We start from the raw sequence: 24680 nt of genomic DNA, 5'->3' as shown, positions 1-24680 counted from the left end.
TGAAGAGGACGGGCCCTAAAATTGAGCCTTAGGGGAACCCACTAGTGACCATCCGCCAGCCTGAAGCGGCCCTGTTTCTCACGACCCTTTGAGACCTGCCCATAACTCAAGAAACTGGCTGCTCGTGGCTTGGACTGGCGTACGCTTCGTTGGGTTAGAAACTGTCTGGATAGCCGGGCCCCAAGAGTTGTGGTGAATGGAGTCAAATCCAGTTGGAGGCCGGTCACTAGTGGCGCTCCCCAGGGCTCGGTACTGGGGCCGGTCCTCTTTAATATCTTTATTGATGATCTGGATGAGGGGATCGAGTGCACCCTCAGTAAGTTTGCAGATGACACCAAGCTATGCGCGTGTGTCGATCTGCTCGAGGGTAGGAAAGCTCTGCAGGAGGATCTGGATAGGCTGCACCGATGGGCTGAGGTCAACTGCATGAAGTTCAACAAGGCCAAGTGCCGGGTCCTGCACCTGGGGCGCAATAACCCCAAGCAGAGCTACAGGCTGGGAGATGAGTGGTTGGAGAGCTGCCAGGCAGAGAAGGACCTGGGAGTGATGGTGGACAGTCGGCTGAATATGAGCCAGCAGTGTGCTCAGGTGGCCAAGAAGGCCAACGGCATCCTGGCTTGTATCAGAAACAGTGTGACCAGCAGGGCTAGGGAGGTGATCGTCCCCCTGGACTCGGCTCTGGTGAGGCCGCACCTCGAGTACTGTGTTCAGTTTTGGGCCCCTCGCTACAAGAAGGACATCGAGGTGCTTGAGGAAGTCCAGAGAGGGGGGACGAAGCTGGTGAAGGGCCTGGAGAAGAAGTCCTACGAGGAGCGGCTGAGGGAGCTGGGCTTGTTCAGCCTGGAGAAGAGGAGGCTCAGGGGCGACCTTATCGCTCTCTACAGGTACCTTAATGGATGCTGAAGTGGGGTGGGGGTTGGCCTGTTCTCCCACGAGCCTGGTGACAGAACGAGGGGGAATGGGCTAAAGTTGCGCCAGGGGTGGTTTAGGTTAGATGTTAGGAAGAATTTCTTTACTGAGAGGGTTGTTAGACACTGGAACAGGCTGCCCAGGGAGGTGGTGGAGTCACCATCCCTGGAGGTCTTTAAAAGACGTTTAGATGTAGAGCTTAGGGATATGGTTTAGTGGAGGACTTGTTAGTATTAGGTCAGAGGTTGGACTAAATGATCTTGAGGTCTCTTCCAACCTAGATAATTCTGTGATTCTGTGATAACAGGGCTAAGAGCCTCGGGGCGAATAGGGCTCAACCCATACGCATGGGTGTGTGTGGGGGGTGGTGAATGAGGCATGAATGGGGCAGGGGCCCTCAGCAAGGCCTTTCCCAAGGCCTTCCCACCATCAGCCGGGTCTACAACTCCTCCAAGTTTGGTGTCGTCGGCGTCAGCAAATTTGCTCCAAACACCTTCTAGTCCTACATCCACATGGTTTATAAAGACATTGAAGAGGACTGGCCCTAAAATGGAGCCTGAGGGGACCCCACTAGTGACCATCTGCCAGCCTGATTCGGCCCCATTTCCTACAACCCTTTGAGGCCTGCCCGTAACAGGGCTCAAGGAGGCCAAGAGCCCCGGGGGCAATAGGTCTCAACCCAACCCAATATGTGTGTATGTGGGGGAGTGAATGGGGTAGGAACGACACCAGCACGTGTCCCCAGAAACAGCCGGGCTGGGAATGGATCAAGGCAGGGGTGACCCCGGGGAGCAGCAGAGGGCTGTGGGGCTGCGGGACCGGGTATCGAGGGCAGGAGCCGGGCGAGCACAGGGCAGAGGCGGTGCTGGGCACGGAGGAGCCGAGGCACAGGAGCCGGAGCTGCTTCAGGAGCCCTGCGGGGAGAGAGCAGGGGGTGAGCAGCGGGTGGGGGGCAGCGCCCCAGCCCTGTGCCCCACGGCCCCCCAGGGCCACGCTGCCCTGGTGCTGGGAGGGGGCAAGGGGAAGCAGCCCGCACGGGGAGGGTGCAGCAGGGCCGCGGGTGGGGGACGTTACCTGCAGCCGGGGGAGCGATGCGCCCTGCAACACAGCGAGACCAGGTCAGCGGCAGCGCGGGGGGAGAGCGCGGCCCCCCCAGCCCCACGCCACCCCCAGCGCCCCGCCCGCTCACCTTTCTGCGCACGTAGAGGAAGAGCCCCAGCACCAGGAAGATGAGCCCCAGCACCAAGCCCCCGACGCCCGTCAGCATCTTGCCCCTGGCGGCATCCGCTGGGAGCACTGCGGGGACAGGAGCGGGGGCTCAGGCCCGGGGCCGTGCTCCCGCTCCCCTCCTGCAGCAGGCTGGGGGTTCGGGACCCCTGGGACTCCCCCAGGAGGGGTTGGCTAGGGCCTTACCCCATTCGTAGGTGATGGGGCTTTTCAGGCTGGCGTGCTGCACGTGGCACTCGTAGGTGTCCCCGTGCTGCGGGGTGCTTTCCAGCATCACCAGCACCTGGTAGGTCCAGTCCCCGTTCTGGATCACGTCCGTGGACACCACGTGCTTCGTCTCCTCCTGGCCGTTCTTGAACCACTTCACCTGGATCTCGGCGGGGTAGAAGCCCGTCACATAGCACGCCAGCCTGTCGGTCTGGGGCAGCGAGCTCGACTGCATGGGAGAGACCCTCACCTTGGGCTCAACTGCGGGGAGAGGGAGAGAGCTGGGCGCGGGCGGCGAGAGCCCAGCGCTCACCTGCACCGCTGCCCCCGGCACTGGGCGGGACGGGGATGGATGCGCTGCCCCCCCGGGTTGTGCCTGGCCCCCAGGTTGCAGAGGACGCCCAGCCCCACCAGTCCCGGGCTCGTGTCCACACACCTCTCCTGGTCAGGATGAAATCTTCATACACCTTATAGTTGTGCCGGCAGAACCTGTCTACTTCATCCCGTCTCTGCTCCATTTCTTCGGGCAGACTGTTCCACTTGTCAGCTGAAGTCTTGCCCAGTTCCGTGTCAGCCACAAAATGCCCCAGGTCACTGTCAAAGTGCACGAACTGCTGCTGGTTGTAGATGTACCTCAGCAGAAACCTCACCTGCTCGGTGCCGTTGAGGTAGTGACACTCACCCACCAGCATCTCATGGAAGAACCCTGTATGGGCAGGGCAGGTTAGGGGGTCCCGCTCCCCCTTCCCAGGCCCCCAGCCCCCAGCAGACGCACTGGAGCCCCCTCTCCACCCTCCAGCCCCCTCCCCATCCCCATTCCCCTCCCAACCGATGTGACACCGATGCCGTGACCCTGACCCCTGGAGCCCCATGTGCTGGGGATGGGAAGAGGCCAAGGGGCTCCTGGGGAGGGTCCTGGGGACAAGAGATGGGGGGAGCACAGGGAAAGAGCCCAGAGGAGGGAGCCAGGACACAGAGCCCCAGGGTGGGGGCAGGACCTCCAAACTCACTGAGCCGCCCCCCCCCCCAAAGCCCTCTGCTCCCAGGCTTCCAGGGCAGAGGCCGAGGCAGTCGCTGCGGATGCCCACACCCCGCGTGGCGGTGCCAGGGCCGAGGTTCCCCCCCCCCATTCCACCTCCCCCCCAGCAGCCACACGTGGGATCCTGCCCCACGGCGTGGGGCTGAGCTCACCCTTGGTCTCCTCGCCTCCAGCCGGGCGGGCTCCCAGCACCACCAGTGCCACCAGCACGGCCCCAGCTCCCAGGATGCGGCCGCTCCCCATGGCTGCTGGGCACAGGATGAGGGGTGCCGGGACCCCAGGCAAGGCAAGACTCCACCCAGTGCTGGCACTGGGCGTCCCAGTTACAACCAGTGAGCAGCGGGGCTGCGCAGCATCACCCGTCACCAGGCAGAACCTGACCCCAGAGGGCACCCTCTGACACTTGTCCCGAGCTACAAAGGTGTTGGAGGAGGAACCTCAAGAACCGGGAGGGAAGGGGGTTTCGACCCCCCAGGGGGCACCAAGAGGCACTGGTGGGGGTGTGGGGTCCCAGTGCCCCGGGACAGGAGAGGAGCAGCAAGGGACACGGGCACCCAGCCCACAGCACCGGTCACTTCCCTGTGGGAAACCTCAAGGAGGCCGAGCCCCGGGGGAACAGAATCATAGACTGATGGAATATCCTGAGTTGGAAGGGACCCAGGAGGATCATCGGGTCCAGCTCCTGGCACCACAGAGGAGTACCCAAAAATTCAGACGTTGTGACTAAGCGCACAGTCCAAAGGTTTCTTAAATTTAGGCAGGCTTGCTGCAGTGACTGCTTCCTTGGGGAGCCTGTTCCAGTGTGTGACCACCCTCTCGGTGAAGAATCGCTTCCTGATGGCCAGCCTGAACCTCCCCTGCCTCAGCTTGACACCATTCCCTCGGGTCCTATCACTGGTGATTAAGAGGAATAGATCAGCTCCTGCCCCATCACTCCCCCGTTGTGAGGAAGTTGTGCACCACGATGAGGCCTCCCCTCATCCTCCTCTTCTCCAGGCTGAACAGGCCCAGTGCCCTCAGCCGCTCCTCATACGTCGTTCCCTCTAGGCCCTTCACCGTCTTTGTGGCCCTTCTCTGGACACTTTCCAACAGATTTACATCCTTTTTGTACTGTGGTGCCCAGAACAGCACACAGTGCTTGAGGTGAGGCCGCAGTGGCCTTGCTCTTGTTAAACTGCATGCAGTTGGTGATCGCCCAGTTCTCCCATCTGTCCAGATCCCTCCGCAAGGCCTTCCCACCCTCAGCCGAGTCCACAACTCCTCCAAGTTTGGTGTCATCAGCAAATTTGATAAAAACACCTTCTAGTCCTACATGGACAAGGTTTATAAAAACATTGAAGAGCAGTGGCCCTAAAATGGAGCCTGAGGGGCCCCCAGTAGTGACCATCCGCCAGCCTGAAGCGGCCCTGTTTCTCACGACTCTTTGAGACCTGCCCATAACTCAAGAAACTGGCTGCTCGTGGCTTGGACTGGCGCACGCTTCGTTGGGTTAAAACTGTCTGGATAGTCGGGCCCCAAGAGTTGTGGTGAATGGAGTCAAATCCAGTTGGAGGCCGGTCACTAGTGGCATCCCCCAGGGCTCGGTGCTGGGGCCGGTCCTCTTTAATATCTTCATCAATGATCTGGACGAGGGCATTGAGTGCACCCTCAGTAAGTTTGCAGATGACACCAAGCTATGCGCATGTGTCCATCTGCTCGAGTGTCGTAAGGCTCTGCAGGAGGATCTGGATAGGCTGCACCGATGGGCTGAGGTCAACTGCATGAAGTTCAACAAGGCCAAGTGCCGGGTCCTGCACCTGGGGCGCAATAACCCCAAGCAGAGCTAGAGGCTGGGAGATGAGTGGTTGGAGAGCTGCCAGGCAGAGAAGGACCTGGGAGTGGTGGTGGACAGTCGGCTGAATATGAGCCAGCAGTGTGCTCAGGTGGCCAAGAAGGCCAACGGCCTTGTATCAGAAAGTGTGACCAGCAGGGCTAGGGAGGTGATCGTCCCCCTGGACTCGGCTCTGGTGAGGCCGCACCTCGAGTACTGTGTTCAGTTTTGGGCCCCTCGCTACAAGAAGGACATGGAGGTGCTTGAGCGGGTCCAGAGAAGGGCGACGAAGCTGGTGAGGGGCCTTGAGAAGAAGTCCTACGAGGAGCGGCTGAGGGAGCTGGGCTTGTTCAGCCTGGAGAAGAGGAGGCTCAGGGGCGACCTTATCGCAATCCAGAGGTAACTTAATGGATGCTGAAGTGAGGTGGGGGTTGGTCTGTTCTCCCATGTGCCTGGTGACAGAATGAGGGGGAATGGGCTTAAGTTGCACCAGGGGAGTTTTAGGTTAGATGTTAGGAAGAACTTCTTTACTGAAAGGGTTGTTAGGCATTGGAATGGGCTGCCCAGGGAGGTGGTGGAGTCACCATCCCTGGAGGTCTTTAAAAGACGTTTAGATGTTGAACTTAGCAATATGGTTTAGTGGTGGACTTGTTAGTATTAGGTCAGAGGTTGGACTCGTTGATCTTGAGGTCTCTTCCAACCTAGATAATTCTGTGATTCTGTGATAACAGGGCTAAGAGCCTCGGGGCGAATAGGGCTCAACGAAACCCCATGTATGTGTGTATGTTGGTGAATGGGGCATGAATGGGGCAGGGGCCCTCAGCAAGGCCTTTCCCAAGGCCTTCCCACCATCCGCCGAGTCTACAACTCCTCCAAGTTTGGTGTCGTCGGCGTCAGCAAATTTGCTCCAAACACCTTCTAGTCCTACATCCACATGGTTTATAAAAACATTGAAGAGCAGTGGCCCTAAAATGGAGCCTGAGGGGACACCACTAGTGACCATCCGCCAGCCTGATGCGGCCCCATTTCCTACAACCCTTTGAGGCCTGCCCGTAACAGGGCTCAAGGAGGCCAAGAGCCCCGGGGGCAATAGGTCTCAACCCAACCCAATATGTGTGTGCGTGGGGGAGTGAATGGGGCAGGAACGACACCAGCACCTGTCCCCAGAAACAGCCGGGCTGGGAACAGATCAAGGCAGGGGTGACCCCGGGGAGCAGCAGAGGGCTGTGGGGCTGCGGGACCGGGTATCGAGGGCAGGAGCCGGGCGAGCACAGGGCAGAGGCGGTGCTGGGCACGGAGGAGCCGAGGCGCAGGAGCCGGAGCTGCTTCAGGAGCCCTGCAGGGAGAGAGCAGGGGGTGAGCAGCGTGTGGGGGGCAGCGCCCCAGCCCTGTGCCCCACGGACCCCCAGGGCCGCGCTGCCCTGGTGCTGGTAGGGGGCAAGGGGAAGCAGCCCGCACAGGGAGGGTGCAGCAGGGCCGCGGGTGGGGGACGTTACCTGCAGCCGGGGGAGCGATGCGCCCTGCAACACAGCGAGACCAGGTCAGCGGCAGCGCGGGGGGAGAGCACAGCCCCCCCAGCCCCACGCCACCCCCAGCGCCCCGGCCGCTCACCTTTCTGCGCACGTAGAGGAAGAGCCCCAGCGCCAGGAAGATGAGCCCCAGCACCAAGCCCCCGACGCCCGTCAGCATCTTGCCCCTGGCGGCATCCGCTGGGAGCACTGCGGGGACAGGAGCGGGGGCTCAGGCCCGGGGCCGTGCTCCCACTCCCCTCCTGCAGCAGGCTGGGGGCTCGGGACCCTTGGGAGGCATTGGCCAGGGCCTTACCCCATTCGTAGGTGATGGGGCTTTTCAGGCTGGCGTGCTGCACGTGGCACTCGTAGGTGTCCCCGTGCTGCGGGGTGCTTTCCAGCATCACCAGCACCTGGTAGGTCCAGTCCCCGTTCTGGATCACGTCCGTGGACACCACGTGCTTCGTCTCCTCCTGGCCGTTCTTGAACGACTTCACCTCAATCTTGGCGGGGTAGAAGCCCGTCACGTAGCACGCCAGCCTGTCGGTCTGGGGCAGCGAGCTCGACTGCATGGGAGAGACCCTCACCTTGGGCTCAACTGCGGGGAGAGGGAGAGAGCTGGGCGCGGGCGGCGAGAGCCCAGCACTCACCTGCACCGCTGCCCCCGGCACCGGGCGGGATGGGGATGGATGCGCTGCCCCCCCGGGATGTGCCTGGCCCCCAGGGTGCAGAGGACGCCCAGCCCCACCAGCCCCGGGCTTGTGTCCACGCACCTCTCCTGTCCACTGTGAAACCTTCGTTCACCTCATAGTTGTGCCGGCACCTGTCTACTGCAGCCCGTGCGTTCTCCAGTGCTTCGGGCTGACTGTTCCAGTAGTCAGCATCAGGCTTGCCCAGTTCCGTGTCAGCCACAAAATGCCCCACGTTGCTGTCAAAGTGCACGTTCTGCTGCTGGTTGTAGATGAGCCTTGCAAGAAGCCTCACCTGCTCAGTGCCATTGAGGTAGTGACACTCAGCCACCACCATCTCCTGGAAGAACCCTGTATGGGCAGGGCAGGTTAGGGGGTCCCGCTCCCCCTTCCCTGGCCCCCAGCAGATGCCCTGCAGCCCCCTCCCTACCCTCCAGCCCCCTCCCCATCCCCACTCCCCTCCCAGCCGCGGTGACACCGATGCCGTGACCCTGACCCTTGGAGCCACACGTGCTGCAATCAGGAAGAGGCCAAGGAGCTCCTGGGGAGGGTCCTGGGGGCAGGAGGGGACAGGAGATGGGGGGAGCGCAGGGAAGGAGCCCAAGTCAAGGGAGCTAGGACACAACAGAGCCCCAGGGTGGGAGCAGCACCCCCGCAACTCCCTGAGACCCCCCCCAAAGCCCTCTGCTCCCAGGCTTCCAGGGCAGAGGCTGAGGCAGTCGCTGCGGATGCCCACACCCCGCGTGGAGGTGCCAGGGCCGAGGACCCCCCCCTCATCCCACCTCCCCCCCAGCAGCCACACGTGGGATCCTGCCCCACGGCGTGGGGCTGAGCTCACCCTTGGTCTCCTCGCCTCCAGCCGGGCGGGCTCCCAGCACCACCAGTGCCACCAGCACGGGCCCAGCTCCCAGGATGCGGCCGCTCCCCATGGCTGCTGGGCACAGGATGAGGGGTGCTGGGACCCCAGGCAAGGCAAGACTCCACCCAGTGCTGGCACTGGGAGTCCCAGTTACAACCAGTGAGCAGCGGGGCTGCGCAGCATCACCCGTCACCAGGCAGAACCTGACCCCAGAGGGCACCCTCTGACACTTGTCCCGAGCTCCAAAGGTGTTGGAGGAGGAACCTCAAGAACCGGGAGGGAAGGGGGTTTCGACCCCCCAGGGGGCACCAAGAGGCACTGGTGAGGGTGTGGGGTCCCAGTGCCCCGGGACAGGAGAGGAGCAGCAAGGGACACGGGCACCCAGCCCACAGCACCGGTCACTTCCCTGTGGGAAACCTCAAGGAGGCCGAGCCCCGGGGGAACAGAATCATAGACTGATGGAATATCCCGAGTTGGAAGGGACCCAGGAGGATCATCGAGTCCAGCTCCTGGCACCACACAGGTCTACCCAAAAATTCAGACCTTGTGACTAAGCGCACAGTCCAAAGGTTTCTTAAATTTAGGCAGGCTTGGTGCAGTGAGTGCTTCCCTGGGGAGCCTTTTCCAGTGTGTGACCACCCTCTCGGTGAAGAATCTCTTCCTGATGGCCAGCCTGAACCTTCTCTGCCTCAGCTTGACACCATTCCCTTGGGTCCTACCACTGGTGACTAAAGAGAAGAGAACGATGCCTGCCCCATCACTCCCCCTTGTGAGGAAGTTGTGCACCACGATGAGGTCTCCACTCAGCCTCCTCTTCTCCAGGCTGAACAGGCCCAGTGCCCTCAGCCACTCCTTGTACATTCTCCTCTAGGCCCTTCACCGTCTTTGTTGCCCTCCTCTGGACACTCTCCAACAGTTTAATGTCCTTTTGTACTGGGAGACTCGGTGGTGGGGGTCTACTACAGGTCTCCCGATCAGGAGGAGGAAGGCAATGAGGCCTTCTACGAGCAGCTGTTACTAGCCTCACAATCACGAGTGCTGGTCCTCATGGGGGACTCCAATTACCCCGACATCTGCTGGGTAAGCACCTCGGCCAGGCATGAGGAGACCAAACAATGCGTTGAGGACAATTTTCTGACGCAGGTGGTGGAGGAGCCGACGAGGCGGGGGGTGCTCCTGGACCTCATTCTTCCCAACAGGGATGGGCTCGTTGGGGATGTGAAGGTTGGGGGCGATGCTTGGGATGCAGTGACCATGAGATGGTGGAGTTCCAGATGGAACTTTGAGCCAACTTCGACCTCTTCTGGGACCTGTTTGGGAGTATCTCATGGTCCAGGTTGCTAGAAGGCAAGGGTGCGTGTGAGAGCTGGGCTACATTTAAGCAGCACTTCTTCCATGCTCAGGATCGGTGCATCCCAAGGAATAGGAAATCGGGGAAGGCGGGCAGGAAACCTGCGTGGATGAGCAAGGAGCTCATTGATAAGATCAAAAGGAAGAGGATGGTCTATGAAAGGTGGAAAAAGGGCTTGGCCTCTTGGGAGGAGTATAGATGTGTTGTCATGGCCTGCAGGGATGCGACGAGGAAGGGTAAAGCCCACATAGAGATGAGGCTTGCGAAAGAGATAAAGGATAATAAGAAGGGTTTTTTCAAGTATGTAAACAGCAAGAGGAAGACTAAGGATAATGTGGGTCCCTTACTGAATGAGGGGGGTGTCCTGGTCACGGGAGATGCCGAGAAGGCAGAGATACTGAATGCTTTCTTTGCGTCAGTCTTTGCTTCAAGGACACTCCCCCAGGACTCCTCGCCCCTGGCAATAGGACAAAGGGTCTGGGAAATGGAGGGCTCCCCCCTGGTGGACGTGGGAGTGGTTCAGGAGCATCTGTGTGGGCTCAACACACACAAATCCCTGGGTCCCGATGGGATGCATCCGTGTGTGCTAAGGGAGCTGGCAGATGCGATTGTTGAACTGCTTTCTATCATCTTTGAAAGGTCCTGGAGAAGGTCCTTTGGTCTTCAAGAAGGGCAGGAAGGAGGATCCATGAAACTACAGGCCAGTCAGTCCCACCTCTGTCCTTGGAAAGGTGTTGTAAGAGCCTGTACTGGATGCCATCTCCAAGCAATTGGAAGAGAAGAAGGTTACGAGGAGCAGTCAGCATGGATTCACCAAAGGGAAGTCGTGCTCGACCAACCTCGTTGCCTTCTACGATGGCATCACCAGCTGGGTAGATGGTGGAAGAGCAGTGGATGGCATCTACCTTGGCTTTAGCAAGGCTTTTGGTGCTGTCTCCCATGACATCCTGGAGATATTTGAGGCCCATCTGGACACCCACCTGGGCAGCCTGCTCTGAGGACCCTGCTTTGGCAGGGGGGTTGGACCCGATGATCTTTTGAGGTCCATTCCAACCCCTACAATTCTGTGATTCTGGGAGTCCACAGCTCCTCCAAGTTTGGTGTCGTCGGCAAATTTGCTCCAATCACCTTCCAGTCCTACATCCAAATCATTTATAAAGACATTGAAGAGGACTGGCCCTAAAATGGAGCCTTGAGGGACCCCACTGGTGACCACCCTCCAGCCTGATGCAACCCCGTTAACCACAAACCTTCAAGCCATGCCCATAACAGGGCTCAAGGAGGCCAAGAGCCCAAGGGGATGGAAAATAAGGCTCAACCCAACCCCATGCGTGTGTTTGTGGGGTGAACAGGGCAGGAATGACACCGGCACCTGTCCCCAAAACAGCCCTTGTGACCACAGGGAGCCCGGCTCAACTCGAATAATATTTTCTTTATTTACATGTTAAAGAATCGAAAGGTTTGAAACATACAATAAGATGAAAACACGGCTCTAAGGGTCTAATAGTGGGGACGGGGAGGGGGGAAGAGGAGGAGGGGCGGGAGAGGGTGAAAGGAAGAGGAAGAGAGGGGAAAAAAAAAAAAATAAAACGAGTAGAAAAAAATTATACAGTCAACGTAAAAAACAGGCGGCCCCTCCCTCCCCCCTGCCCCGCCGGGGAACATGCTGCCCTGCTCGTGTGCCGGGGAGGGCTATGTACAACGGGCCGGGGCCCGCGCCAGCACGACGCAGCTCAAATAAATTAAAATCCTCCACAGACAAGGGGACGGGGTCGGCGGCGGCTCCCCCCGGCCGAGGAAGGGCTGCGGCCATGGGGCGCTGCTGCCTTCCACGGCAAACCCAAATATTCGGGACTGTTAACCCCTTTTTTTTTTTGTGTGTGTGTGGTTTTTTTTCACCTTTAAATGTTTTAAGATTTTTTTTTTTTTCGTTTTTCTTATATTTTTTTTTTCTTAAAAACCCCAAACTTTTCCCCCTCGGAAAAAATCCCACAAGTCAGAAAAAAAAAAACAAAAAAACAAAAAAAAACCCTAAAACAACAAACAGTAAAACCTGCTGGGGATGGGGTGGTGGCCGTACCCCCCCCTCCCCAAGCCCAGCCCGGCCCCAGGGGCCTGAATGTAGCCCCCCCTGCCCTGGCGATACCCGGGAACCTCCAGCCCGTGACCCCCGGCCACCCCCCCAACCCCAAGAAGTCCGTGGGGGCGTCGCTCAGGCACCGGGAGGGCTCCTCAGCACCCCCCCAGCCCACCCTGGGGGCGCAAGTTGGCCGGGCGGGGGGGCTCTCAGTCCGGTTCACGCGGGCCCGGTCCCGCAGAGCCGCTTCCGAACCTGCCCGTGGCTCCACCCGGCCGCGCCGCTCGCAGCCGTTTTGGCTGCTCCGGCCTCCTCCTCCCCCCCTAACCCGAATCCGAATCGCTGGTGTCCGAGGACGAGGATGAGGAGCTGGAGCTGCTGGAGTCCGAGCTGGAGCTGGAGGCGCTGAGCCGCGACACGGCCACCTGCTGCGCCGACTCGGGCTTCTCGCTGGCTGTAGGGTTGAGAAGAACACGCTCAGCACCTGTGGCAGCCAAAACGTGGCCCCCCCGACCCCTTAAATCCCACCCCGCAACCCCAGCACTCACCCTTCTTCGGGGGTTTCTTGGTGGAGTTGAGCTGGCCGCTGACGTCCTGCAAACGCTTCTCCAGCTCCCGCTTCTTTTCCAGCGCCAGCTCCTCTTTCGTCTTCCCCACCGGCTTCTTCATGGCTGTAGGGAGGAGGAGAGGGGATGCTCAGCTCAAGCCATGGCCCCACAGCCCCCAGAAGCCCCCCAAAACCTCCCCACAACTCACTTTCGCTGTAGGGCTTGCGGGGTTTCTTCCGCAGGCAGGACAGCACGTAGCGCTCCAGCTCGCGCAGCGTCGAGGGCTTGAGGGTCTCGAAGTCGATCTCGATCTCCTCGGGGTTGGAATCTCGCAGGGAGGGCTCCCGGGACTGGATGATGTGCACCACCCGGCCCAGTTTCTCGCCGGGCAGCTTGTTGATGTCCAAACTGAGCTGGCGTTTCTCGTCGTAGGTCATGGGCTTGCTCTCCTCCTCCTCCTCCGAGTCGTAGAGCGCCGGGGGAGGCGGCAGCGCCGCTTTCGCCGCCTTCTTCGAGTTCCTGCCGGGAGCAAAGCCTCAGAAACGCTGCAATCCCCCCCAAAAAAGCCCCCACCCCACATTCTCCCACCCCACGGGCTCCCCCCAATGCGTTCTGGCAGCACTCAGACGGTTTTTGGCTTGTTTGTCTCAAAGTCATCGCCACAGTCGATCTGACGGGGAAAGGGTCATCACCGCTGCTGCCCGCACCCCAAACCCTGCAGGGGCACCCGTGGGGCCCCCCACTCACTTGGAGCTGCCTCCGCTGCCTCCCCCGCTGGTCCCTCCGCCGCCCCCGGCCTTCTTGGCTTTGCGCAGTTGGGCCTGACGCGCCCGGGCTTCCTCGTCGCCTCCCCGGCCTTTGTGCTTCTCCGATTTCTTCTTCTTCTTCTTCTCCCGCTTCTTTTTGGGTTTGGAAACGGGGCCCTGTGAGAGGGCAGCCAGCTGCTCGTGCACGGCCCGCAGCTGTGGGGGGAGACAGGGGGGTGAGGCGGGCATGGGGAGCGGGCGCGGGTGGTGGCACCGGCCCTGCTCCGGCCCTCACCTGCTCCTGCAGCTCGGCCAGGCGGTTGGCGCGCTCCTCCTCCGAGTCCGAGCTCTCCTCGCTCTCCGACGAGCTCTCGCTGCTGCTTTCGTCCTCGTCGTCGTCTTCATCGTCCTCATCATCCTCGTCCTCGTCGCTGGAGGACTCCTCGGATGAGGATTTGGAGAGGGCACCGGGCAGCGGCGCCGACACCGAGGGCGGGCTGGCGTCCTGCGGCTCATCAGGCATCTTGGCGTAGCTGAACTCGAAAACATCCTGAGAAAAGTAAAAAAAAAAAATAAAATAAAAGGGTGAGGGGGGTCAGCACGGCTTTTTGGGGTCCGGTGGGGGGTTTTGGGGAGCCCACCCACCTGCAGCTTGCGGGCCATGGCCACCACGTCGTGGTCAGGGGGGTTGTACTTGTAGCAGTTGGAGAACATTAACCGGACGTCAGCGGCGAACTCCTGCGCGTCGTGGTAGTCCCGGTTCTCCATCTTCCGCTGCGGGGAGCAAAAACGGGTGAAAACGGGTAAATTCAAGACCCCCGGCCTCCAAGAACCCCCTGTTGGGGCCCCAAAATTCGCCCCCTCCAAACCTTGATGGTGCTGAGGTCCATGGGGTGCTTGATGATCTCGTGGTAGTCGTGCAGCCCCAGGGCCGAGGCGTCGACGGGCTTATAGAAGGGCCAGGCGTAGGCGGCGTGTTTTTTGGAGAGCAGCTCCTTGAGGATGCCGTTGCAGTACTTGAGCTGCTCCGACAGTTTGCCCTTCTTGGACGTCTGGTGCTGCTGGGAATCCGGCAAGTCCTTCTTGGGGGGTTTAATGGGGCGGCCGCTCTCGCGCCGGGCGGGGATTTTGGCCGCTTTGGCCTCCAGCAGCGTGGCCGAGGGCGAGGACTCGCCGCTGGTGGCGATGATGGCCGTAGTGGTGGGGGTGGTGGTGTCGGCTTTCCGCTTCACCCCCTTCTTCTACCGGAGGAAAAAATAAAAAAAGGGGGTGAGCGAGGACAGAAACTCTCGGAGTTTTTCCCCAAACCTCATTTTTCGTCCCAATCTCGGAGTTTTTCCCCCAAGCCTTTGTTTTTCGTCCCGATTCCTACCTTGGCCACGGGCTGGGTGGGCGCGGGGGTGGGCAGCACGGCCGGGGTGGTGGAGTGCAGCGATTTGAGGAGCGGCGCGGAGATGACGGAGGGGTGGGGAATGTTGACGATGGTGGTGGGGATGTCGGGGCTGGGGGTGTACACCGTGCTGTGCGACACCGAGGAGACGGCCGGCACTTGCTGAGCGGCCGTCAGGCCCGCCAGGAGCGCTGGGCACGGAGAGAAAAACCCCAATTCCTGTTAAAATCTGACCCCAAAACGATACAAAACCCTTTTGGGGTCCCAAACCCAAGTAGCCACCCCAAAAAGTGCAACACCAACGTACCCGCTGCCCTGGACGCCCCCTTCTTGTGGCTGTTTTTAGCCACCGGGACCACGATCTCCTGCTCTTCCGGAGGCATCTGAGCCACCTTCTGCAGGAAAATCTTCTCCAGGGTTTGGGCCATCAGCACGATGTCATCCGTGGGCTGCGGGGAGGGACGGAGGCAACGTCAGGAACCACGGGGGGAGGCTCCAACCCGGCCCCCCCCCCGGCCGCGAAGCCCCCACCTTGTTGTAGATGTAGCAGTTGGTGAACATGGTGTTGAAATCCTGCATGCACTCGGCAGCCCCCCAGTAGTAGTTGTTCTCCAGGCGCCGTTTGATTGTCCCCATGTCCATGGGCTGCTTGATGATCTTGTGGTAGTCCTGCCAAAAAAAAATCGGGGGGCGCAGGGGGTCAGCTGCAAGCCAAAAATCAAAACACGCCCCTGCCCGCCCCCCTTTTGCACCCCGAGCCACCCTCGACGCGTTTTTGGGGGGGCTCGAGCTCCTGCCAGCCCCCCCGCTCACACATCCGCTCTCACTCAAAAAGCAGGCAGGGGGTGCGGCGGGTTGACAAAATAAAATAAAAACTAATAAAAATAATAATAAAAAAACTGCCTCCGGACCTGGTCCCCACCCTAGAGTGCCACCATTCGGATTTTAATAGGGGAGGGTCCCTAGGTGAGCCCTGGAGGGGTGGGGGGAGCCTAAATTTGTGGGGACGGCCTCGAGGGCCAAATGGGGCTGGGGGGGGGCGACGCTAACGCTAAGGTGCAGAGCGAACCTACGTGGAATTTACCTCCGGGCTTTAAATCCTTGGGCGCCACAGGTGCACGGGGGGCTGGCGTTTATTATTGGGGTCACAGGATGTCTTCTACAAATTCATGGATGGGAATCTGCAAAACGCATTCAGGGCACAAGAGATTAGGTGGGGAGGGGGGGGGGTAGATAAGGGTAAGGGGGAGGGAAGCTTTTGGGTTCCCTCCGGAGCGGCTGCGTCACCTCACCCCTACCTGCACGGGGGGGGGGGAACGGGGACGAGCCGAGCGGGCCGGCCGCCTACCGGGACCTTTATGGGGTCGGGGAGGAATTGGGGGGGCTTCAGAACCCGTAGGGTTTACGCCCCTGGGAGAAAAAGGGGGGGGGACAGCACAGCCCAGGCACCTGCAGCTGCATCTTTTTTTTTTTGGCGGAGCCCCAGGAGGGGCCCTGGCACTCTGAGGCTTGGGGACCACGTTTTGGGGCCGGGGCGATGCTAGGTGACCCTAAAAACACCCCGTGCCTGCCTACCCGCGCCCCCCGGGTTGGGGGCAAGCGGGGGACACACAGACACACACGCGCTCGCCCCCCTTTTACCCCCCACGTGCCCGCTGTGCCCCCCCAACCCCCCCAAAAAATAAAAAACCCAGCTCGTTACCGGCAGGCCCAGCTTGACGGCGTCGACGGGCTGGCGGAAAGGCCAAGCAAACTGGTGCTTCCACAGGGCTTTCATCACCACCTTGTGCAGGTATTGCAGCTGGTTGGTGACCCGGCCGGGTTTTTTGGGGTTGGAAACCTCCGGCGGTGGGGGGTTGACCTGAGGGGACTGCAAAGCCGGCACCGAGGCCATGGTGGGGCTCTCGAATCCCTCGTAGAGGAGCGAGGGTTTGCGGATCCGCTTGCCGGGGGTCGATTCCGTCGCCAAGCCCATGAGGCCGGCATTGCCCTCCCCCAAAATCCTGCAGCGGGATCGGGGGGAGAAGCAGGGACACCGTTAGTGAGGCGGCTCCGCACCATCGCTACCCAAAACATGAATAAAGACCCCAAAAAATTAAAAAATTAAGAAAAAAAAAAAAAGGGCGGGCGGGAGCTGGCGCGGGTCCAGGTCCGGCGGCGAACAAAGAAGCCGGCGCGGGGGTGACGAGGGTGCCCCGAGGGGGTGGCCCTGGTGGCTTTGAGGGGGGGGTTTGGGGACCCGTTAGGAGGCGGTGGGGGGGGTGTCGCCTCCTTACGGGGGTCCCCAGAGGGGTTTTGGGGGAAAAAACAGCGCTGGGGGGGTGGGAAGGGGAGGAGGAAGCCCTAAAAGCTGAAGGGGGGGGGGATTGGCCTCAAGGCGGCAATGGGGGACACGAATATTTGGGTGGGGGGTGGGAAAAGGCAGAAATGGCCCAAAAACAGGTCTGGGGGGGGCACACAGGGGGGGCTCGCAGCCCCTCAGGGCCCCGCAGGCCACCCAAAGGGGGTGCCAAAGACACCAGGGTGACGGAAGGACGGCGCCACAGCAAACTGGGAGCACTGGGAGGCGACTGGGAGGCAACTGGGAGAGGCCCAACCCCACTGCAGCCCCCTGGGGCACCCCATGGGGTGGATATAAACCCCCAACAAGACGCAAGACCCCCACACAAGCCCCCCACCCCCTAAAAAAATTAAAAAAAGACTTAAAAAAAATTAAAAAGCCACCTACTTGCTCTGGGGATTCACATTCTGCAGCATCCCGGCGGCTGCGTGCCCGGCTCCCGGCCTTCCTCCTCCTCCTCCACAACCTCCTCCTCCTCCTCCTCCTGCCGCCGCCGTCTCCTCCGACGCCCCCCCCACTTTGCCCGCCGGGGAGGAGCCTCCTCCCCCCGCCCCACCTCAAGGAGCCGGCCCCCGGCCGGGCATCACCGAGCGGCGGCGGCTCGGGCCCGTCCAGCGGCCCTCACATCGGGCGGGCGCCGAGAAAATGGCGGCGAGAGCTGAAAACAGGGGGGGGGGGGGGCGCCTCTTGATGGCCGCCCACCGGCCCCGAGCCCGGCGCGATGCCGCCAATACAGCCCCGGAGGTGTCGCTGGGAGCCGGAGGGATCCGAAAAGCGCAGCGGAGGGGCCGGGCGAAGCGAGGCTGGCGGCGGATGGCGGCGGATGGCGGCTGCAGGCGTCAGCGGCCGGGCTCCATCTTGGCTCCGTGAGGGGCGGGAAAGGGGAAGGGGGAGGGGGGGGGGAAAAAAAGGGGGGCGGGGGGGGCTCCCCGCGCTGCAGGCCGCAGGCAGGGGTCGCTACGGAGGCCGGGGAGGGTCCGGCGGAGCCCTCCGGGAGCGCGGAGGCGGGGGCTGGGCCGCCCGGTGGAGGATGGCTCCGGATTGGGGCCGCCCCCCCCTCTGCTTCCTCCTCCTCCTCCTCCTCCCTGCGCGCACCGGGCCCGACCCGCTCCGTCCTTCAGTCCCCGCGAAATGGCGCCTCTCGGCCTGCCCCCGGCCGGCCTTATATAGGCAGCCGCCGGCCCCTGATTGGGCGGCGGCGCCCGTGACGTCACCGCCCCGCCCCCACCCGCCCCGCCGCGGCCTCATTGGGCGGAAGCCGCCGTGGCGCGGCTCGCTCATTGGCCGCCCGCCCCGTCGCTCACTCCCCGCCGCGCTCCCCCGCCCTTCCGCCCTTCCGCCCGGCGCCCGGCGGCGCCGCCTCCTATTGGCCCGCGCTGCCATTCGTTGCGCCCTGATTGGCTGCAGGGTCACGTGAGGGGGGGGGCGGCGCCCGCCCGTTGGCTGTTGTTGTCGCGCGCCCGGCGGGCTGAAGGAGGAGGAAGGAGAAGGAGGGGGGGGGGGCGGCGGCCATTTTGTGAGGCGGCGGCGGACAATGAGGGCGGCCGGGCCGGGGTCTCCGCCGCCCCCACAGCCCCCACGGGGCCCACGCGGGACACGGGGGGGCTCCGGGGGGGTTGGATCCCACCCGCGACCCCCACGCCGAGCCCTAAGGAGGGGGGGGGGTGCCGGTGACCCCCCCCACGCCCCCCCCATAAGCTGGGTTGGGGGCTCTGAGGGGGGGTCCACGCGGGGCCGGGACACGCGTGGGGACCCCCCAAAAAAAAAAAACAACAGCTGTGGGGGGGAAAAACCCAGTCCCAGCACCCCCTCGGTGGATTTGGGACCCCCCCACGCCGGTTTAAGCCCCCCCTGGCAGCCTCCAGCCCCCCCCCGTCACCCTCGAGCCCCCCACGCAAACCTCAGGACCCCCACGGCGAACACGAGACCCCCCCACGGACACGAGACCCCCCCCCACGAACAGCTCGGCACCCCCCCGCCGAGCCCCTCACGCCACTCGCGGGGTGCTCAGCCCCATTTCCCCCCCCTTTCTCCCCCCAGAAAAATTTAGGGGGACCCCACGGTGGTCCCGGACACGCGTGGGGGGGGGAAGACCCCTCTTGCATGAGAGGAAGGGGCTCAAAAGGGACTCCCAAAAAAAGGGACGGGGTCAAAGGGACCCCCCCCATGCCGCCACGCCGTGACACAGCACTTTGGGCCCCACGGGCCCTGCCCGCCGCCGCCCCCGCGCGAACACCCAAACATGGCGCTTTTCGCCCCAAACCGCCGCCCCCCCCCACCCCCCCTCCTCCTGCCCGTCACCGCCGCCCGCGCCTCCCATTGGCTGCTGGGCCCCCCAAGGGGCGGGACATCGGTTTGATTGACAGCTCAGCCCCACGTGGCCTCCTCCCCCCCCCCCCCCCCCGTGGGTTTTATGGGGAAAAAAATTAAAAAAAAATTAAATAAATAAAAAAAGGGGGGGGGGTGAGGTCGCGCCCCCCCCCCCTTGCCCGACACTCACCTGAGCAGCCCCAGAGCGGGGTCGCGCCCGGCCTCATCCGCCCTGCCCGGCCCCACCCCCCCCCCCCGTAAGAAAAGCCCCCGGTTTGGGGTAAAAAAAGGGGAAAAAAAAAAAAAAACATCCCAGGGCAGAAAAAAAAAGGGAGCCACGCGCTACGTCACCCGCGCCGCGATTGGCTCCCCGCCGCCACGTGACCCCCCCGCGGCTCCCACGGCCCCCCATTCATGCCCCCCCCCAGTGGGGGGGGGGCCGCGAGGCTCCGCGGGGTCCTAGCGCCGACCTCCCCCCCCCCCGGGTATGGTTGGGGGGGGGGTGAAAGGAGGGGGGGCGCATGCGCTGTGAGGGCTCTCTGCAGCCCCCACCCCCTGGGGAGGGGGGGTCAGGGGGAAAGGGGGGGGTCAGGGGGAAAGGGGGGGGTTGGGGGAGGGAGAACGGGGAGGGGGGGGCGCCTATGGGTGCGTCCTGCGTTGCAAGGGTGATCCTGTGGGGGGTGCAACCGTGCACGGCATTGCAAGGGTGCACGGCGTTGCAAGGGTGCACGCGTGGGGGGGGGGCATGGCATTGCAAGGGTGCACCCGGGGGGGTGCACGGTATTGCAAGGGTGCACGAGTGGAGATGGGGGGAGTTGCAAAGCGTGCCCAACATTGCAAGGGTGCACCCGTGGGGGGTTGCATGGCATTGCAAGGGTGCACCGCATTGCAAGGGTGCACCCAGGGGTGTGCACAGTATTGCAAGGGTGCATCTATGGGGGTGCACGGCATTGCAAGGGTGCACGCGTGGGGTTGCACGGCCTTGCAAGGGGTGCCCACGTTGCAAGGGAGCGCCTATGGGGATGCATGACACTGCAAAGGTGCACCCCTGGGGGTGCGTGACATTGCAAGGGGGTGCCTGGCATCGCAAGGGTGCACTTAGGGGGGTGCCCCGTATTGTAAGGGAGGAGCTATGGGGGTGCACGGCGTTGCAAGGGGTGCACGGTGTTGCAAGGGTGCACCCGTGGGGGTCCGTGGCATTGCAAGAGTGCATATTTGGGGCATTAAATGAATTAAGGGTGCACCCAGGGGGTTGCACGGCATTGCAACGGTTGCACAGCATTGCAAGGGTGCACCCATAGAGGTGCACGGCATTGCAAGGGTGCACGAATGGAGATGCAGGGCGTTGCAAAGCACGCCCAGCATTGCAAGGCTGCACATATTTGGGGCATTAAATGAATTAAGGGTGCAGCCATGGGGGTGCACAGCATTGCAAAGGGTGCACGGCATTGCAAGGGTGCACGAATGGAATTCCACATACTTGCAAAGGGTGCTCGGCCTTGCAAGGGTGCATCTAGGGGGGGGTGCACGGCGTTGCAAGGGTGCACCCAGGGGGGGTGCACGGCATTGCAAGGGTGCACGAATGGAGACGCGGGGCGTTGCAAAGCATGCCCGGCGTTGCAAAGCGTGCCCAAAATTGCAAGGGTGCACCGTGGGGGGGGGGTTGCATGGCCTTGCAAGGGTGCACCTCGGGGGGTGCCCGGCATTGCAGCAGTGCCGTGCACGCCCTCGGGGCCGTGGCGGCTGCAGCGCCTGCAGCTCAGTGGCTGCAAAGCGGTGCAGTGTGCGGAGGGGGGGGGGTGCAGGGCTGGAGGGGGGGGGTGCACCGTCACCGCCACATCCCCACGGCCCCGTTTTTACCCCAAAACCCCGCGTTTTTACCCCATAACCCCTCGCAGCAGCACCATCCGGTGGTGGTGGTGGTGGGGGTGTGTGTGTGGGGGGGTTCCCCTGCTTAATTAATTAGGGCAATTAATTAATGAGGTCAACGAAGGCGAGCGTACGCGAGGGGGCGGTCGCGGGTGCGAGCTCGGCGGGGTCGTGTCGTGTCCCCGTGTCCCCACCCCCCCCCCAAAAAAAAAAAAAGCCCCAGCGGCTATCACAGCACCGGGGCTCCCCGCCGGCGACTTCTGCCTAGCAACCGATGACGCGGGGGGGGCGCGGGGCGCGGCCATTGGCGGAGCCGGGCGGCGGGGGAGCAGCGCTGGGATGGGGGCTGCGGGCGGGCGAGGGGCGCTGCTGGGAGCCCTGCTCGGGGTGGCCCTGGTCGGCGCCGCCACCCCCGGTAGGATGGGGTCGTGTTGGGGAGGGGGCGGGGGAGGTGTTGGGGGGGCGTACAAGGGGTGTGCGTGGTCCCCGGGGGGGAGTTTGGGGGTTTTTGGGGGTTTTTGGGGGGTTTTGGGGGTGGGGAGGGGGGCGTCGCGCGGTTGTGCACTGGGGGGAGTGGGAGGAAGGGGGGTGCAAGGGGTGTGAGGGGGTGGGGGTAGTAGTGCAAGGGGCTGGGGGGGTGGGTGGAGGGGTGGCCGTGCGGTAGTGTAAGGGGTTGTGTGCTAGTGCAAGGGGCTGTGCGGTGTGCAAGGGGTTGTGTGCGGTAGTGCAAGGGGTGGCTGTGAAGTAGTGCAAGGGGCTGTGTGCTAGGGCAAAGGGCTGTGCACAGTGTGCAAAGGGTGGCCGTGCAGTAGTGCAAAGTGTGGCTATGCAGTGTGCAAGGGGCTCTGTGCAGTGGTGCAAGGGGCTGCATGTTGTAGTGCAAGGGGTGGCTATGTAGTGTGCAAGGGACTGTGTGTAAGTGCAAGGGGCTGTGCACAGTGTGCAAAGGGTGGCCGTGCAGTAGTGCAAAGTGTGGCTATGTAGTGTGCAAGGGGCTGTGTGCTAGTGCAAGTGGCTGTGCAGTGTGCAAGGGGTTGTGTGTGGTAGTGCAAGGGGTGGCCATGCAGTAGTGCGAGGGGCTGAGTGTTGTAGTGCAAGGGGTGGCTATGTAGTGTGCAAGGGACTGCGTGTAAGTGCAAGGGGCTGTGCACAGTGTGCAAAGGGTGGCGGTGCAGTAGTGCAAAGTGTGGCTATGTAGTGTGCAAGGGGCTGTGTGTAAATGGAAGGGGCTGTGTGCAGTAGTGCAAGGGGTGGCTGTGAAGTAGTGCGAGGGGCTGTGTGTTGTAGTGCGAGGGGTGGCTATGTAGTGTGCAAGGGACTGCGTGTGAGTGCAAGAGGCTGTGCACAGTGTGCAAAGTGTGGCTATGCAGTAGTGCAAGGGGCTGTGTGCTAGTGCAAGGGGCTACGTCCAGTAGTGAAAGGGGCTATGCAGTGTGCAAGTGGTGTCTGTGCAGTAGTGCAAGGGGGGCCATGCACTAGTGCAAGGGGCTGTGTACAGTAGTGCAAGGGGCTGTGTGCAGCATGCAAGGGGGGACTGCACACTACTGCAAGGGGCTGTGTGCAGTGTGCAAGAGGGGGCTGTGCATTAGTGCAAGGGACTTTGCACGGAGCTGTATGCCCATTAATGCATGAGGTGTGAGCAGGACAGGATGTATGCTAGTGCAAGGGGCTCTGTGCTAGCACGCAGAGCCGTGCATGGGTTTGTCTGCGCATTTGTGCACACGAGTGTGAGCAGGAGTGTACACATAGCAGGGCAAAGTGCTGTGGGTAGGGTGCAAGGGGGGGTTATGCACAAGGCCATGGGGTGGCCCCTTGCATAAGTAGCAGCAGTGTGTGTGTTGCTGCATGTTTTCATGCATGGTGAGCGTATGCAGAGTGTGCGTGCACAGTGGGTGTGAACACAGCATGTGTGCAAGGCCAGTGCACGCATGCAGCGTGCCCACGCACAGCATGGATGCACCCAAGCAGAGCACGTGTGCGCATGCACACTCTGCGTGTGTATCCCTGCACAGCACGTGTGCATGCAGCGCGTGTGGACAAGCAGACGGATGCGTGTGCGCAGGGTGTGTGTGCTCACGCGACGTGTGAGCACGTGCACATGCAGCGTGCCCATGCAAGGAGTGCATAAGCAGACTGTGAACCTTTGCATGGCGTGTGCGTGTGCAAAGTGGATGTCCACACTGCACAGTGTGCGTGCATGCATGGTGTGTGCAAATGTGCATATACAGTGTGTGCAAATGTGCACACATGGCGTGTTCAAATGCACGTGCATGGATGGTGTGTGCAAACGCACATGGATGGCGTGTGCAAATGTCATGCACAGGGTGTGCGAATGCACATGCACGGTGTGTGCAAATGTGCATACATGGTGTGCACAAATGCACGCGCATACATGGTGTGTGCAAAGGCACATGGATGGTGTATGCAAATGTACATGCACAGGGTGTGCAAATGCACATGCACAGGGTGTGTGAATGCACGCGCATACATGATGTGTGCAAATGCATGTGCACAGTGTGTGAAAATGCACGTGCATGCACAGCGTGTGCAAACGGGCACGCATGGTGTGTGCAAATGCAACCGCACGGTGTGTGCAAATGTGCATGCACTGTGTGCACAAATGCTCACGCACAGTGCGTGCAAATGCACAGCACGCCGTGCATGCACACTACACATCTGGCTGCGTGCAGTACATGCATGCATGCACCGCGTGCGCGTGTTGCACGCCTGCCACTGACCCTGCACCCACGCCGCAGAGCCGCCGGTGCACAGCCTGTCCGAGGTGCTCTTCTGCCAGCCGGACATGCCCTCGCTGGGGCTGGCGGTGACGTTCGACAACGAGCAGCTCTTCTGGTTCGACGCCCCCCTGTCGCGGTGGCAGCCGCGCCTGCCCGACTTCCCCGCGTGGCCCGAGGCCACCGAGCCACCGTCGGAGCTCGTCCACGACACCACGCTGTGCCAGAACATGCTCGAGTCCCTCACCGCCTTCACTTCGAAGTATTTGCCCATGGCTGAAGCCAAGGGTAGGTGTCCCCTGTCCCCTCCTGCCACCCCCGTGCTGGTGCCACCCTTACCGGTGCCACCCGTGCTGGTGCCACCCCTACCGGTGCCACCCCCCGTGCCGCAGGCATCCCGGTGGCCAACGTCTTTCTGAAGCGCCCGCTGGAGCTCGGCCGGCCCAACACGCTGGTGTGCATGGTGGGGAACATCTTCCCGCCCGCCGTCACCATCGGCTGGCAGCGGGACGGCGTCCCCGTCACCGACGGCGTCACCGACACCACCTACACCCCCATCGAGGACCTGGGCTTCATGCGCTTCTCCTACCTGGAGGTGACGCCCCGCGCCGGGGACGTCTACTCCTGCATTGTCACCCGCGAGCGGGACAACACCTCCGTGCTCGCCTACTGGGGTGAGTGGGGGGTCGCTTTTTGGGGTTGGGGGGCCCACCTTTGGGGCCACCTCTGATGGTGCCCGCTGTGTCCCCGCAGTGCCGCAGGACCCCGTCCCCTCCGACGTGCTGGCCACGGCGCTGTGCGGCGCTGCCATGGCGCTGGGCATCCTGCTGGCACTGGTGGGGCTGGCGCTGCTGGTGGCCACCTACCGACACCGCCACGGTACGTGGGGACAGACAGACAGCGGGGGGGGACAGTGACCTAGGTGACACGTCCCCCCCCCCCTGCTCATTTATATCCCACCCCCCTCTTCCAGGTTGAGTGCTCGGCGTGGGGACGGAGCCGAGCCGGTGCCACGGTGCAATTAAAACCCCTTCGTTTGCAGCCTCGTGGGGGTTTTGTGTCCTG

General features: G+C 62.2%; 4 protein-coding genes across 6 annotated transcripts; 1 reads left to right on the top strand and 3 right to left on the bottom strand.

Moving 5' to 3' along the window:
* Positions 1–1623: 1623 nt before the first annotated feature.
* Positions 1624–3711, bottom strand: LOC119718715 (class II histocompatibility antigen, B-L beta chain-like). Its single transcript, XM_072024920.1, has 6 exons — positions 3535–3711; positions 2780–3049; positions 2323–2604; positions 2099–2205; positions 1984–2007; positions 1624–1823 (listed from the first exon to the last, which is right to left on the bottom strand). Exons 1-6 carry the CDS (start codon positions 3623–3625, stop codon positions 1815–1817), a joined length of 783 nt encoding a protein of 260 aa, XP_071881021.1. The 5' UTR covers positions 3626–3711; the 3' UTR covers positions 1624–1814.
* Positions 3712–6108: 2397 nt separating this feature from the next.
* Positions 6109–8386, bottom strand: LOC119718678 (class II histocompatibility antigen, B-L beta chain-like). Its single transcript, XM_072024921.1, has 6 exons — positions 8228–8386; positions 7474–7740; positions 7017–7298; positions 6804–6910; positions 6689–6712; positions 6109–6528 (listed from the first exon to the last, which is right to left on the bottom strand). The coding sequence occupies exons 1-6, from the start codon at positions 8316–8318 to the stop codon at positions 6520–6522; spliced, it is 780 nt and encodes a 259-aa protein (XP_071881022.1). The 5' UTR covers positions 8319–8386; the 3' UTR covers positions 6109–6519.
* A 2625-nt stretch (positions 8387–11011) lies between these two features.
* Positions 11012–18400, bottom strand: BRD2 (bromodomain containing 2). 3 transcript variants are annotated; one of them, XM_072024812.1, is made up of 12 exons: positions 17089–18400; positions 16063–16363; positions 14892–15029; positions 14668–14809; positions 14343–14551; positions 13840–14211; positions 13616–13744; positions 13266–13520; positions 12972–13147; positions 12433–12743; positions 12225–12347; positions 11012–12130 (listed from the first exon to the last, which is right to left on the bottom strand). In XM_072024812.1, exons 1-12 carry the CDS (start codon positions 17115–17117, stop codon positions 12000–12002), a joined length of 2316 nt encoding a protein of 771 aa, XP_071880913.1. In that variant the 5' UTR covers positions 17118–18400; the 3' UTR covers positions 11012–11999. The 3 variants fall into 3 exon arrangements, with proteins under 3 accessions (XP_071880913.1, XP_038043680.1, XP_071880914.1); XM_038187752.2 differs by having other exon boundaries at positions 12972–13186; positions 17089–18395; XM_072024813.1 differs by lacking the exon at positions 17089–18400 and adding an exon at positions 15445–15541 and having other exon boundaries at positions 12972–13186; positions 16063–16107.
* A 2742-nt stretch (positions 18401–21142) lies between these two features.
* On the top strand, positions 21143–24656 carry LOC101804125 (class II histocompatibility antigen, M alpha chain). The gene is made up of 5 exons (XM_038187893.2): positions 21143–21295; positions 23637–23903; positions 24008–24289; positions 24369–24494; positions 24589–24656. Exons 1-5 carry the CDS (start codon positions 21220–21222, stop codon positions 24591–24593), a joined length of 756 nt encoding a protein of 251 aa, XP_038043821.2. The 5' UTR covers positions 21143–21219; the 3' UTR covers positions 24594–24656.
* Positions 24657–24680: the final 24 nt, after the last annotated feature.

This window comes from Anas platyrhynchos, chromosome 17, assembly GCF_047663525.1.
Source record: "Anas platyrhynchos isolate ZD024472 breed Pekin duck chromosome 17, IASCAAS_PekinDuck_T2T, whole genome shotgun sequence".
In the NCBI taxonomy this organism is placed as follows: Eukaryota; Metazoa; Chordata; class Aves; order Anseriformes; family Anatidae; genus Anas; species Anas platyrhynchos.
Note: the sequence above shows the minus strand (reverse complement) of the source record. Positions and strands in the feature narration are given on the sequence as shown.

Coding starts and splice junctions, on each gene's coding strand:
- LOC119718715 (XM_072024920.1), bottom strand. CDS start 3,625: ATGGGGAGCGGCCGCATCCTGGGAGCTGGGGCCGTGCTGGTGGCACTG. Junction 3,050..3,534: donor TGGAGGCGAGGAGACCAAGG/GTGAGCTCAGCC, acceptor CTGCCCATACAG/GGTTCTTCCATGAGATGCTG. Junction 2,605..2,779: donor TTTCATCCTGACCAGGAGAG/GTGTGTGGACAC, acceptor CTCTCCCCGCAG/TTGAGCCCAAGGTGAGGGTC.
- LOC119718678 (XM_072024921.1), bottom strand. CDS start 8,318: ATGGGGAGCGGCCGCATCCTGGGAGCTGGGCCCGTGCTGGTGGCACTG. Junction 6,911..7,016: donor CCCCATCACCTACGAATGGG/GTAAGGCCCTGG, acceptor CTGTCCCCGCAG/TGCTCCCAGCGGATGCCGCC. Junction 6,713..6,803: donor TCCTCTACGTGCGCAGAAAG/GTGAGCGGCCGG, acceptor GCTGTGTTGCAG/GGCGCATCGCTCCCCCGGCT.
- BRD2 (XM_038187752.2), bottom strand. CDS start 17,117: ATGCTGCAGAATGTGAATCCCCAGAGCAA. Junction 16,364..17,088: donor AATGTGAATCCCCAGAGCAA/GTAGGTGGCTTT, acceptor ATCCCGCTGCAG/GATTTTGGGGGAGGGCAATG. Junction 12,744..12,971: donor GGCAGCGGAGGCAGCTCCAA/GTGAGTGGGGGG, acceptor TGCTCCCGGCAG/GAACTCGAAGAAGGCGGCGA.
- LOC101804125 (XM_038187893.2), top strand. CDS start 21,220: ATGGGGGCTGCGGGCGGGCGAGGGGCGCTGCTGGGAGCCCTGCTCGGG. Junction 23,904..24,007: donor GCCCATGGCTGAAGCCAAGG/GTAGGTGTCCCC, acceptor CCCGTGCCGCAG/GCATCCCGGTGGCCAACGTC. Junction 24,290..24,368: donor CTCCGTGCTCGCCTACTGGG/GTGAGTGGGGGG, acceptor GTGTCCCCGCAG/TGCCGCAGGACCCCGTCCCC.